The sequence below is a fragment of the Tachypleus tridentatus genome, chromosome 13 (assembly GCF_004210375.1).
Source record: "Tachypleus tridentatus isolate NWPU-2018 chromosome 13, ASM421037v1, whole genome shotgun sequence".
Lineage (NCBI taxonomy): Eukaryota > Metazoa > Arthropoda > Merostomata > Xiphosura > Limulidae > Tachypleus > Tachypleus tridentatus.
In genome coordinates, this window is record NC_134837.1 from 163,305,905 (window position 1) to 163,320,220 (window position 14,316).

At 34.6% G+C, this 14,316-nt stretch overlaps 1 protein-coding gene across 3 annotated transcripts in view; it reads right to left on the reverse strand.

Moving 5' to 3' along the window:
* LOC143237646 (cadherin-like and PC-esterase domain-containing protein 1) overlaps positions 1 to 14,316 on the reverse strand; it is a 165,985-nt gene that overhangs the window by 20,040 nt on the left and 131,629 nt on the right. For all 3 annotated transcript variants that reach the window (XM_076477135.1, XM_076477134.1, XM_076477136.1), the window contains exons 11-14: positions 7,473 to 7,577; positions 5,920 to 5,996; positions 4,528 to 4,650; positions 571 to 656 (exon numbers count right to left, since the gene is read on the reverse strand). In XM_076477135.1, the coding sequence (XP_076333250.1) occupies positions 571 to 656; positions 4,528 to 4,650; positions 5,920 to 5,996; positions 7,473 to 7,577 (391 nt within the window). The remainder of the gene's footprint in view (positions 1 to 570; positions 657 to 4,527; positions 4,651 to 5,919; positions 5,997 to 7,472; positions 7,578 to 14,316) is intronic.

Consider the following 14,316-nt stretch of genomic DNA (forward strand, 5'->3'; position numbering starts at 1 on the left):
TACAATAATTTGAAGTTGGCATGAGATCATGAGCCCAAATATTTCAAATTTCTGATCTCACTTCGTAAGAAAAGTGACTGAAAAACGAAACCATAGCTATTCCCTTAGGCCACTCACACAATGGAGAACTTGTATAATGTTTCTTAAGATATGTGGTCTAAGATTGAACTCACTGTATTTCGCATAAGCTGATTGCAGTGAAAATTACAAGATTATTTCTATCCGATCGATGAAAGAGGAGGAAACTTACACCGAACCTGGAACATCGTTCTTAAAAATTATGGTTAGTAGTCAGATAGGAATAACCTGTTTTTTAAATAAGTAGACGTTATGATAACTCACTAGAAGTTATTTGTTATACATTTTAATAAATGTTCATATACGGTGATATACGTTTAAATAGGTCAGCTTATATTACTATAATAAATCAGTATAGATTAGATGAACCAATAGGTGTTTTGGGTAAGTCTCTATGAATTAGGTTAGTCAGAATGTGGTTTGGTAAATCACTATACGTTAAGATATATGTGTTCATCCATGGCACAATCATTCGTATTATAACTTACTAACCAGCATAAGAGTCTGGGTCATCCTGAATGTAAGATTCTTGCTTTTCTAAAGGTTGGTTCATTAGTGATGACAGGTTCATTCCCCTCCTACAATAAACAGAACAAACTACAAGTCAAGCGGGGAAAAAACGGCAACAAGAAACAACAACAAAACATTCTTCTATATAAATCATAGACCAATACAACAGATTGAGGGCTGTTTGTTCAAATGTGACAAACTTATTTTCAAAAGTTCAATAAGACGTACACGGATTACACAGCTAACAAAAGCATTTTCATCATACTTGTTTATTAACATAAGGATCGGCAAGATCAGGTGGTTAGGGGCTCGACTCGTTAACTGAGGGTCGTGAGTTCAAAAATCGCTATTACATTTCCAACCGCAGGGGCATCATATTGTAACTGTTAATCCCACTATTCATTGGTAAAAGACCAACCCAAAAGGTATGGTGGGTGGTCATGACTTGCTGCCTTCCGTCTTGTCTTACACTGCTAAATTAGGGACGGCTAGCGCAATTAGCCCTCGTGTAGCTATGCGCGAAAATTCAAAACAAACAATTATTTACATAAGTTTATGGTGACAAGGAATGATAAAAAACACAGTAAATCAAATACTTTAAAAGTGTTTTAAAGGTATTTTATTAATCTACGGAACACAGACAGTTTTGTGCTTTTAAAAATAAGAACATAAGGTTTAGTTTAATAAATTACGAGCAAACTCTTTCACATATTCAAAGATGAAACTTGTCGTGCATAGTAACAACCCTAAATTAACCTCACAGTTTAGTTTCAAAAGTCCGTACTTTCTAATGATACGAGCGGATGGGAATGATAACCCATTCCCTTGCTGGACGGGATAATGCCAGTCCAACGAATCTTCAGCTAACAGCAAGTATCCATTATACAGTTGGATAGGTTGGAATAAGTAGAGTATTGCTTAAGGTTCAGCTTCGGACTCGGAGCCACTCAATTATGAATATAGAACGAGAATCACTGGTGTATGCTGTCCGTTAATAATCTCAGTAGGGATTATATTATGCTATACCAGCATCTGCTTCAACGTTTAATCACTTCGGTTATTCATACAAAAAATTGTTCTCAAATACTTTAAATTTTTATTGGTTTTACTTCAATAGTATATTTCAAACTATAGGAGAAATTCAGGCATTTTCACTAACGCTTCGCAAAAATTATCTAGAGACAGCATCAAGTATGAAAACAAAACAAATCACGCAAACATATAAAGAAGTTACGTAAAGCTCATCTTCTCGATTACTAATAATCAGAATTTCTGAGGTAAGTTTATACTTGTGAATTACATTAGGTTTTAGTATTCTAGTTGGTTTGGTTTGTTTTAAATTTCGCGTAAAGATACACGAGGGCTATCTACGCTAGCCGTACCTAATTTTGCAGTGTAAGACTAGAGGGAAGGCAGCTATTCATCTCCACTCGCCGCCAACTCTTGGGCAATTCTTTTATCAACAAATAGTGAGATTGACCGTCACATTATAACGCCCCCACGGCTGACAGGGTGAGCATGTTTGGTGTGAAAGGAATTCGAACCCGCGATCCTCGGATTACGAGTGCCTTAACCACCTGGCCATTCTGGGCCATCTCTAGTTTTATGCTATTTGCAGAATTTCTTAATGCGTAAGTTCAAAGTGTTGATGAAAACATTTTTATGCACCTATAGTTTAAAGAACAAGAACATACTGACTGACAAAGAACCGTGGGATTTTCATTGTAGAGAGTAGCTTCATATATATCCCGAACCATCCCAGAAACTGAACATGGTAATCAATACATACCGAAGCAAATAAATTACTTGATAATGTGCACTGTAGTCCATAGAGAGTCACTGATAAATTAGTTGAATAGTTCTAAACACCAAAGAAGATATATATATATATATAATTATACTTATCAAAGAGCAAATGTTGACAGTCTACTGTCTCCTTACTTTTGTTGAGCAGTGGTCCAATGGAGACTTGTTCTTTTTAAGCTTTGGCTGAATGAGCTACACATACTATAAAGGATAAAGTTTACTGTTTTAGTTCTTACTAAACTGAATGGAATGTGAACCTGCGATATGTAACGATGACGCACCTTACAACAGTCTGTCGGATACTTTTTGAACATGTAAATATTTGGAATATTTTGTTTGTTCGTTTGTTTTGAATTTCGCGTAAAGCTACTCGAGGATTATCTGCGCTAGTCGTCCCTAATTTAGTAGTGTAAGACTAGAGGGAAGGCAGCTAGTCATCACCACCCACTGCTAACTTTTGGGCTACTCTTTTACCAATTAATAGTGTGATTGACCGTGACATTTTAACGCCTCCACGGCTGAAAGGGCAAGCATGTTTGGTGTGATGGGGATTTGAACCTGCGACCCTGGGATTACGAGTGAAGTACCTTAACCACCTGGCTATGATATAGAATGAGAGTGATTACATAAACTCAGTGTCTTTATTGTAATAAATATACAGAACGTCAGACGATTTCAACTTTATACTTTAAAGTCAAATATTAGTCATGATCTTAATTAATTTCAACACAGAGGTATGTATTAGTGATGTAGTAAACATGTAAAGTCGTATTCTTTCAATAGTGTAAACATTCTGGTGTTCTAATGACAAAAGTAACATTCGAATTAATTTGTTTTCCTAATACATGTCATGGATGCATAAAAGACGTGACATTTGGCTTTATATTCTAGCAAGAGGTGGGTCTACAAGAAAGTATAGGGCTTAGTTGTCTTTCACGTTATATCAGTTACGGTACAGCACTACAGGAGTGCACACAACAATACACGAGTTAGTTGTATATTAAATTATATCAGCTTCGTACAAGAATGCTCAGGTTTACGCGAGAATATACAGATTAGGAACACACTATATGACAAGAGTATAGGAGTATGCACAACAACATATTAGTTATCTCATATTATATTACGTACATCACTACGTGAGTGGGTGTATATCACACACATGTATATATATACAAGTTACACAGATTTAAGTTCACAGGGTAATATAGATTTTTGCTTATATCCTTTCGGGGACTATCATACAGCACTTAATAAGAATAAATAACATTCCATGCAATCGGTTTGGGTTCTTGAAAAATACATGACTGGAAAAAAAATATAGAACTCTAAAAATAACAACAACAAAAATACCCCTAAAATAGTTTTTGTACGATATTTAATCATTTTTTTTAAGTCAAAAACACGAGGGCTATCTGCGCTAGCCATCCATAATTTTGCAGTGTAAGACTAGAGGGAAGGCAGCTAGTCATTCCCACTCATCACCAATCTTGGGCTACTCTTTTACCAACGAATAGTGGGATTGATCGTTACATTATAACGCTGACTGAAAGGACGAGCATGTTTGGTGCGACGAGGAATTGAACCCGCGACCCTCGGATTAGGAGTCGACTGCCTTAACCATCTGACCATGCCAGGTCCTCACAAAGCTACATGAGTGCTATTTGTCCCTAACTTAACAGTGAAAGACTACAGAGAAGGCAGCTATTCATCACCACCCACCGTCAACTCTTGAACTAATCTTTTACCAACGAATGGTGGGATTAACCGTGATATTACACTGCCTCCACGGTTAAAATGGTAAAATGTTTTGTGAGACGGGGATTCGAATCCGCGATTTTGAGACTGGGAGTCAAGCACCCTAAATCTTGGCCATGCTGGTCTTTAAAATATTGTTTGTTTGTTTTTGAAGCAAAGCAACACAATTAGCTATCTGTGCTCTGCCCACCATAGGTATCGAAACCTGAATTCTAGCACTGTAAGTCCACAGACATACTGCTGTGCAACTGGGGATGTCTTTGGATTATTCGTTAATTATATTTTTTGTTACAAACGCGACGTTCAATTCAATGACTGTTTTTTGAGCACTGAGATTTTTTAAATTAACATATCAGCTACTTTCACATTACTCACCAAGCGACACTGCTTTTTATTTCATCGTCAGAGAGTTCCTGGTCCAGAAGATGCCGATTGTAGTAAAGTTCTAGTCTTAATGAAAGATCGTGTAAGTCTGCAGTTCCATGTCGCGAGAGGTCGCTACCGTAATCAAAGAGAAATGGAACCAAGCTTAACTTTAAGACCTCCTGAGCGTATATACAACAAATGAAGATTATATTTATGACTTGCAGTATTCTACTTTTATCATGAATTACCTCAGAACATAAACGAAGTTAGCAGAGGCCAGCTATTAGAATTAACATTAAAATGAATTATGATCAGTATTATAGTGCAAACCTTTTAAAAGATTATAAAACTTAACAGTAATTAAGCCAAACTAATGGGTCATTTGGGTGTCCTAGCTTTTAAGGTGGTTATTTCTTGGTGAAAATGTTTATTGTAATATATAATAACAAAACTAGCGTTATTAGAAAAGCTGAACTATTCCTTTCAATGGAAAAAAATTCGAATGTTTTTGACGTGACGAAATCAAAATAAAAGATCAATATAATAATATAGTAAATAATCGAAAACAAAAGAAATATCAATATATAATATTATAAGTTCCGATATTTCACTTTTTTCAAACACCTGTATTTAAAAGACTTACAAAGAGTGGACTATTCTTCTTCAAAAGGTTGGTGAGAAATAGAACCACCATTCTTTAACAAGAGAGGTAGATAGGAGACTAGAAACCACTGCATTCGAAAGATCTATATATCTATTGGGTTGAGGAATAATTCGTGAGCGTTTTTTCAAGTTAAAAAATATATTCATAAATGAAACGCTTTCGCAAAATATTTCATGTCATTTGGTAGATAATTTTTTGCTCTAATAGATGGTGTGTTTGATTTTCATGTCTTTAATTTTTGCTTTCAATTTCAGCTCATTAAATGGAATGTCAAGTGGACAAAATCGAGCATTTTCGACACCATCTGCTTTTCGCATTTAATTTCTTGCAATTTCGTTTAAAACAATGCATACTATATACCTAGGTATTACATGAAATAAAGTATCATAATAAATGTTTTGGGTGTAATGTGTTCATGCATTTAAGTATTGTATAGTCTTGCATGTAATGCTTGAATGAAATTATTTAAAAACGCTCACGAATTATTCCTCAACCTAATATTTAAATATACTTTAAAGGCACTGAACAACGTGTTTAATATACATACATACGTAACATGCGTTTCTTTTTGGTAATTTTATACATGCTTTATTAAAAAATGGCCAGCCAGAAACTTTGTTATTTTACATAGTTACAGTTTACAGAACTAACCTTCAACTGCCATCTATACAAGATTAGTCATCGATTTACATTTTGATAAATAGCTACACGGCCTATACTCTTAACCATCTACTTACGACTTTTGATAAAGCAGTGCCCTATCGAGCTCGTGAATGAGGTCTGTATGACTTTGTGTCCCTACGGCTGGGTAGAGCTAAAAGCAATAATTAAACACAGATTTCTGTTTAGAAAAAAACGAACATAATTCAAACCTTAAAACAAAATTCTGGCCTGCTAGAGGTCACAAATAAAACAGTTAGTCTATTATACTCTTTACAACATTACATAAATGATAAACAGATGAGAAATAAAGTATTATTATTATGGTTGAGAGACAGAACCTACTGATTAGGTTTACTGTTGAGACTAAAAATTTAGAAACTTTTTGCCAATAAATCTAATCTGGTTTTATTGATCAAAGTTACGAAGACTGTTTATAAACATAGACACAATATTTTAATGATATAATCCCGAGTATGTTGTCGACCTAAACAACAAAGAAAGTTTGAAAATTACGCCAGAACAAGATCTGCTCACGTGCAAACAACACGCAAAACCTACAAGAAAAGATAAAGAAACATATACAGATTTAAACATAACTGATAAGAAAGAAAGAAATTCGTATCTGGAAAAAATGATATATTGCTCTAAACATACATAATTTTATATAGCGAGTGGGGATAGTAGTTTAGACACAAGTAAACGTGTAACGGTAATGCTCACTGCTTATTTTAAAGGAATATTCGTATTCTAAAAATGGGTTAACTAAAACTTCAGACGAACACTAAAGAAAACGGACAATAGCAATAAATCTTAGCTGTAAAATCACTATCACAAAAAAAGATAAATTGATATACACACTTTACTGATATAACACAAACGAGGATAATATTCATATACAGTAAAACTCAGAGGACTAAAGTTGCGTATGAAAAGTTTGATATTGTATTAAAAAACTGTTTTAAAGTGTTTGCAAACTACGTTTTAAAAATTACTTGTACATTTAGTAAGTAAAAAACGCTTTGTTTGCTTGTAAAGTAAAAAACTTGATTGTAGCTTAAGCAATTTGCGATAAATAATTTGTAATATATACATATATATATATTTGCTGGAAGTCGGCAAGTGTACATATATATATTGTGGTTGTCAAACAGTTTCTACTTTAAGCACCGACACAAATGATTTATACACAAACATAAAGCCCAGAGGCGTCGCTAGATACTTAAGATTCAGGGCTCAGGCTCGGAAGCGCGGAATGTTTGACATTTCAATATGATATGGATTATGTTTTCTATTCTGATTTTTCCAGATACCAACTTGGGATTCGGGGCATGGGCCTCATATATCAACGCCTAGAGACGCCTCTGATAAAGGTATAAGTGCAGATTAGGTCTGTTAAGAGCCACTTATTTAACATTTGATAAAAGTTTTGAAGAATACAAACATGGAATCTATGTATTGTAACTCTCATTCTCGAGTATGTGTTAAGTTCCAACTAAACAAATTAATATATCTATTAGAACCAACGATTAAACTAACATACACGAATAAAAAAATAAAGACCTTCTTCCTTAACCTTTCGGTATCTCAAAGAGTTTGGGAAGTTCACAATTAAAAGATGACCCCTTACTTGTTGAAAGCCCTGAAGATTAAAAGACTGTCGTCGTCCATCTAACAAAACCTGCAGATCCTGTCGGCTCAGGCACAGGTCGTGACTTATCAAGCAACTAAGTCCCTACAAATACAAAGAAAGAAGCCAAACTAGAGCCCTTTCAACAACTGTAAGTACTGTTCTCAGGTACTGAATTATTGTGACACTTAGTGTGTACTTTTGTAATGTTTCTCACGAAATTATAACCCTTATAAATTGATAAATATTTAAATCACCAAAAGTTGTTAGTGACGTCAAGAATCTTTCTTAATGAGGAAAGTTTAAATATTACGAATAAATAGTCACCTGGATTTCTTTATTTTTATCTTTAAAATCAGGACATATATACTGAATGTCTAAGAAGAGAAAGAAATGTTTGCATCAAGATTTATATTTGCAGAGAATATGTAGGAAACAAATTTTAAATAAGAAACAACAAACAGTTTATTACACGCAAAGTTAGCCGATCATATTGGGCATTGTGCTAGTATGTAAAATATTATATTTTTCACAGAGAGAAGGCTTGAAAAAAATTAAATATATATTAGTACTTCAAAAATGCATAGCAGATTATCCTATGTTCTTCGGCTTGTTTCCTAAAAATGACTATTCTACGACATTTTTTTTTTGTTTTGTTTGCTTAAACTGAATAATGAAACAAGCCTCCCAGTGACATAGCGGTATGTCTGCGGACTAACACCACTAAAAACCGGGTTTCGATACCCGAGGTGGGCAGAGCACAGATAGCCCATTGTAGCTTATGGAAATTGAGTGTGAGCCTTTTGGTCTTTGTCTGCCAACCGTGAAGATGTGTTGCTTTAGTTTTGAAGCCAGTAGACCAGTATGAACGTTTTCAAACCCCTCCCCCCATAAATAAGTACCTAAATTTACTCCGTATGTTCAGCTTTATTTAAATTAAACTTTTATATTTTAGTGGATATTTTAATTTACTTCAAAGTTTCCATCGCTTGGTCTTTATGTTAAGTTACAACTATATGCAATAAAGGCTTGTACATTTTATCTTGTATTTCATTACATCACTTCTGCCTCTCAATTTGATTCGTCAAATGAATCTTTGGAATTATTGAATATTTATGGACTACTAGTAGCCACGTGAAAATATTCTTACTCATGGATATCACAGGGGCGAAATAACATAGAGATTTCGTTCCATGACCAAGGGTACAACGTGAGTAAAAGAACCTTTGAAGAGCCAACGATCAGACATCGCTGTGTTATACTTGACAGCTTCTTTACCCAATTAGAACTGAGACAGCTTCAAGTCTTCCCTGACTTGAAGGATGAATATGTTTGTTACACAAGCTGATGAAACATGGCTGGTAGAGGAAACAAACCCATTAACACTGTTTCACCAATAAGTGGAATAGTCAAAGCCATAATAACAATATCAAAAATGTTGCTCTAGCTCTATGTGTTATTATAACGGACTTACCACATTTATTATAATACCTATGCTTGGTTTCGTATAGTTTTTTTTTTGCATGTGACGTATACGAGATCTGTTCAAAAAATACGCGGACTGACGTCATAAAACAAAATGTACTTTATTTAGAAGTTACAGGTCTGGGACCCCTTCAAAGTACTTTCCTCCCCAACGCACACATTTATCCCAACGGTGTTTCCACTTGTTGAAACAGTCCTGGTACGCTTCTTTTGTAATGTCCTCCAGTTCCTTCGTCGCATTTGCCTTAATCTCGGAAATCGTCTCAAATCTTCTTCCTTTCAAGAGTCTTTTGAGTTTGGGGAACAAGAAACAATCGCAAGGAGCAAGGTCAGGTGAGTAGAGGGGGGTGGGGAAGAACAGTGATCGAGTGTTTGGCCAAAAACTCACGAGTTCTGAGGGCTGAATTTCGCAGCAACGCGGTGCATCTTCAATTTTTCGGTCAAAATCTCGTAACAAAATCCAACTGATATCCCACACTCTTCAGCAAGCTCCCTGACAGTCAGACGTCAATTTGCCCGCACCAGGGTGTAGATTTTGTCGACGTGTGGGTCGTCAGTTGACGTGGAAGGACGTCCAGGACGCTCATCATCTTCAATGGACTGTCGACCATCCTTAAAACGTTCATGCCACTTGAAACATGCCGTACGCTTCATAGCAACATCACCGTAAGCCGTGTTAAGCATAGCAAAAGTTTCAATCGCAGATTTTCCAAGTTTAACACAAAATTTCACAGCAAGCGACACCAAGCGGATTTCCCTGGAACCAACTGGAGCCGCGCAATTCAAACAGTCCGCGTATTTTTTGAACAGCCCTCGTATTATTGACTATATATTGCGCAAGTCCCGTATGTTCCCGAAATTTATGGAACGTTCGTGTGCGTAAGAATAAACAATGTACTAGATGTGTATGTAATACTAGTAATAGACTCTCGCGGGATTTGTATAAAAAGCAGTCAGCCGAGAGAAAGAGAAGAATATTATTGGACAGCTAAAGTCAGTACGCTATAGGCCTAGAAAGCTATATCTGTGATTAACGTCTATTAATAGGAAAAACTACAGAACTGGACCAGGAACATTATAGATTTCGATCTTTACAAACCGTTCAACTTCAGTGAATTAATTCGGACACTAGAATTTATACGAAGACAAATATCTTCGTTGTAGCGAATCAACTTGTACTAAGTGTGAGGCCAATCAAGAAACAACAGCTAGCTAGTTTAAGCGATGTTCAATAGTATTAACTCAGAATTAATTTGTTCAGAGTGGACTTAGATCGTTGATAAAATATGTAGCTCTAGACAGGATCTAAGACCCTGCGTTGTCTGTGACATTGTAAAATGGTTGTACATAAATCATCATTTGTAATAACTATTAGTAATAACCGTTATTTTGAATTGTATTTTTTTATTTGTGTATTAAAATATATTTGTGTTAAAAAGCAAATTGTGTGTATCAATCTTGTTGGCAAATAATATAAATTTAATAAATATTAACATTTGATTAACCACTAAACTAAAAGTTAAATTCCGGTTATTTAAAGTTGTAATATATAGCGTACATAAAGTAATAAATGGTAAATTGGTCTGAAATAAAATAATAGTACGTAACATTATGTACTTGAAGCACTACAGAACTTTGAAGGTACAAGCTAAAACAAACAGCTTAGAAATTAAGAAAACAATCCAGAACACAATGTTTGTTTAATTAATTTGATATTTGCTTTATTATAAACTTATGTGACATATTTATCACATTTGTGTTTGGTTGATTTACTAAAGAAAACTTTTTGATTAAATAATAACATCATCCTATCAGCATGCAATAAATCTCGTTAAAGGATCAGTTAAAAATTCTACATGTTTTGTGTAAGTATCAACCAAGAACTGTAAACAGTGTGGAGTGATAGTACCACTTCATAATAACAAATACAACTTAAATTTTATGTAATTATTTGATAAAACAAATTATAAAAGTAACTTCAGTAGTTACTGTGCTTGAATAAAGTGTTAGGTTTGAGATATCACATCTGTCGTGTGTATAAAGAGAAGAGAGAATGAAAACATTTACAATGTTTCAGTCTTTCATGACTAAGTAAAAGAATATGTTACGCATTACAATTTATAATATAATCGAGTTTCCGATTTATTATGTTATACATGTTACGTATTACTATTTCAAATAATTGGAAATTTGAATTTAGATTTAGAACGAATTTTAAATGTTAATATGTATTAAAGTTATAATATTTGCCAACAATATTGATACACACAACTTTCTTTTTTAACACTAATATATTTTAATATACAAACAAAAGATAAGACATTTTATTATAACGAATGTTACTAATAGTTATTACAAATGATGGTTCATATACAAGAATTTTACACACAAACAATACTGAGTCTTATATCCGGTACAGAACTGAATAATTCATCGACGATTCAGGTCCATGACGAGCAAATTAATTGAGTTGATTTTGTTATACCTTGCATAAGGTAACGATGTCTTTCTTGGCTAGCCTCACACCGATTAGAAGCTCACTTCTTATTTAATGTCCTCGTAGAAACTCTAACTTCCGAAGTAATTCACTGAAGTTGAACGGTTTGTAATGTTCCAAACCTATAAATGCTCCTAGTCAAACTCCGTAGCTTCGTATTAATAAGCGTTAATCACGATTATAACTTCCTAGGCCACTGACTGTAGTCGTCCAATAATAATAATACTCTTCCTTCTTTTGGCTAGTTGCTTTTTATGTGAATCATCGAGTTTGTAAAACTTTCAACAATGTTTTAGTAAACAAATATTTTTGATTTTCACTTTCAAGAATTCTCTACAAGTTTCGAAAAAAGGCAGGACTTGCGTAACACACAACAAAGAATATACGTCACGCACAGAGAAAAGAAAATAATACAAAAAACAAGCGTAGGTATTAAAATAAACGTACAACAGTAAAGCTGTTACAAATACTAGACTGCAAAACGAAAGTGTATTGACTGCAAAAAAGGAGGTCAACGGTCTAGTTTTCCTTTCACAGTTGTCACTGAACTCTAGCTCTTTGCAAAAGAGAATATTTATCCTCCTTTCACTGCTGCTATTTGAATATTTTCTTCAACTGAGAGCAATTATTACTTTCACTATAGTTAGTGTAAATTTTTGCAAGGGATTAAGAGTGGAATATAAATTATCATTTACCTTTTTGATGATTTAACATCTTTCTGTGTGGATGAACAACAGTTATACAACTCTAAACCGTTAACTGGGTTTTTGTAGGTGAGAAAACACAGTCGTTGGAGACCTGTTACTTACCTATAAAATTAAATACGTTGTAAAATGTTCAAAACTGTTCCTTCATATTATTCCTCGTTTCCATGAGAATGAAGAAACTTTTATTATAATCCCACTATTTTACCTGATAGGTGCCTTTATCTCTTTTTGTGTGTGATGTTTTTTCCGAGATTGGCGATGAGTCTCTCTAATCTTTTGCTTTCTATTAGGAAAGGCGGATCAGTAAACTATTATGTGTAATCAAATTTGTTTCAAAATTAAATGTATAACTTCAATCTTTAAGCTCAATTTTAATTTAATTATATAATTTTTTTAATAATGAGTACTTTGATGTGCGATATATATATATATATATCTTATCGCAACGTGTACATCTTAAGTGTGCTCTGCACGATATGGCTCGGTATGACCGGGTGGTTAAGGAGCTCGACTCGTAATCTGAGGGTCGTGAGTTTGAATCCCAGTCACACCAAACATGCTCGCTTTTTCAGCCATAGGGGCATTATATTGTTACGATCTATCCCACTATTCGTTGGTAGAAAATAAACTAAGAGTTGGAGGCAGATAGTGATGACTAGCTGCCTTCCATATAACCTTAACTGCTAAATTTGGGACAGTTAGAGCAGATAGCCCTCGTGTAGCTTTGTGCAAAATTCAAAAATACAAACAATCTACATGATATACAAGTACAGAATAAAATTTTATAAAATGTTAGGCTTTCACACATCTGGTCCATTCTCTCCAGTTTTCACTGACATCTTTTGACTCGTTCTTCTAAATGGACCCCATCAATTCTTAATTATTTGCAGATTTCTAGTTGCTGCTCTCCAGTGGTACAGCGGTATTTCTGCAGACTTACAACGCTAGAAACTGGGTTTAGATACCCGTGTTGGGCAGAGCACAGATAGCCCATAAACTTTTGTGCTTAACTACAAACAAACAAACAATTCTAATAAACAAGTTGCAATATTGGATATATAAGACTATTGAAATTAAGAATTATTATTTGCTTTGTTTAGTGATTTAATATTTAACGATTAATTATTTTAAAATCGACAGCTATGAGAAGTTTTGTTGCGTAACTTTGTACGAGCCGTTCGCTGTGTATGTAGTTTTATTGTTGTGCTAATCTTTTGTAATAATGTTGGCATAATCGTACTTGTTATAAAATGGGCCAACTCCGAGAAAATATAAACCTGCTATTGACAAGTAGTAGCATAAATCTCAACATAAAGCTACAGGAGCTATCTACAAATTTGGGGCTGACAAAAAACATGAAAAGAGACATTGTCACCATGGATGCTGCTACCAGAAAAAATATAATAGAAACAATACGTTAGATTCTTCAAAAGAAGGAAGATTTATCTCCATGATTAAACACTACACGACTAATTGTCAGCTCAAATCAGCAAATGGGTCAACAGTGTCAGTGGTGATTGGAACATGTGACAAACATCGAGAGGTGCCAACAAACCACAACACACCAGTAGATAAAGGATATGTCGGGGACAAGAAACTGAAAGCTCTATCAGACGATGGGTGCAGTAGTGATAACCAATCTTGTATCTGATGGCCAGATGACGGGCAAGGTACATTTTTTGTGTGCTAATTGATGGAACAGTTTCCCATAGCAATAATAAAGTTGGACAGTCCACATAATGTGGAAGACTTTGTGGCCATGTATACGCAGTTACCCATCTGTGACTTGGTGAATGGTCATATTCAGTCATCACAATAACTTAAGATAAGCAAGACATCAAGCCCCTTTAAATCCCAAAAAGTAATATCCTGAATATAGATCTACAGTAGCTGAGAGAAGGAGAGAGAAAAAACACCTTCACTGAAGAAGTTTTTGAACAGCATCAGAAAGGAAGCCGACAAAAAAAAAAGAAAAATTCCGTGGCAGGTATTTAGTTTTAAAGGAAGATTAACTTCCAAACTGAGGTATTTAGGGATATTTTTATCCCCCTTCGTCCCGCAAAGAAACAGGCACAAGACCAAAGGAAAAGGAGCTTATAGAATAGAGAACTGAAAGGGAGTGCTGTACCGAATATATCAAGGCAGTTATAGTGAG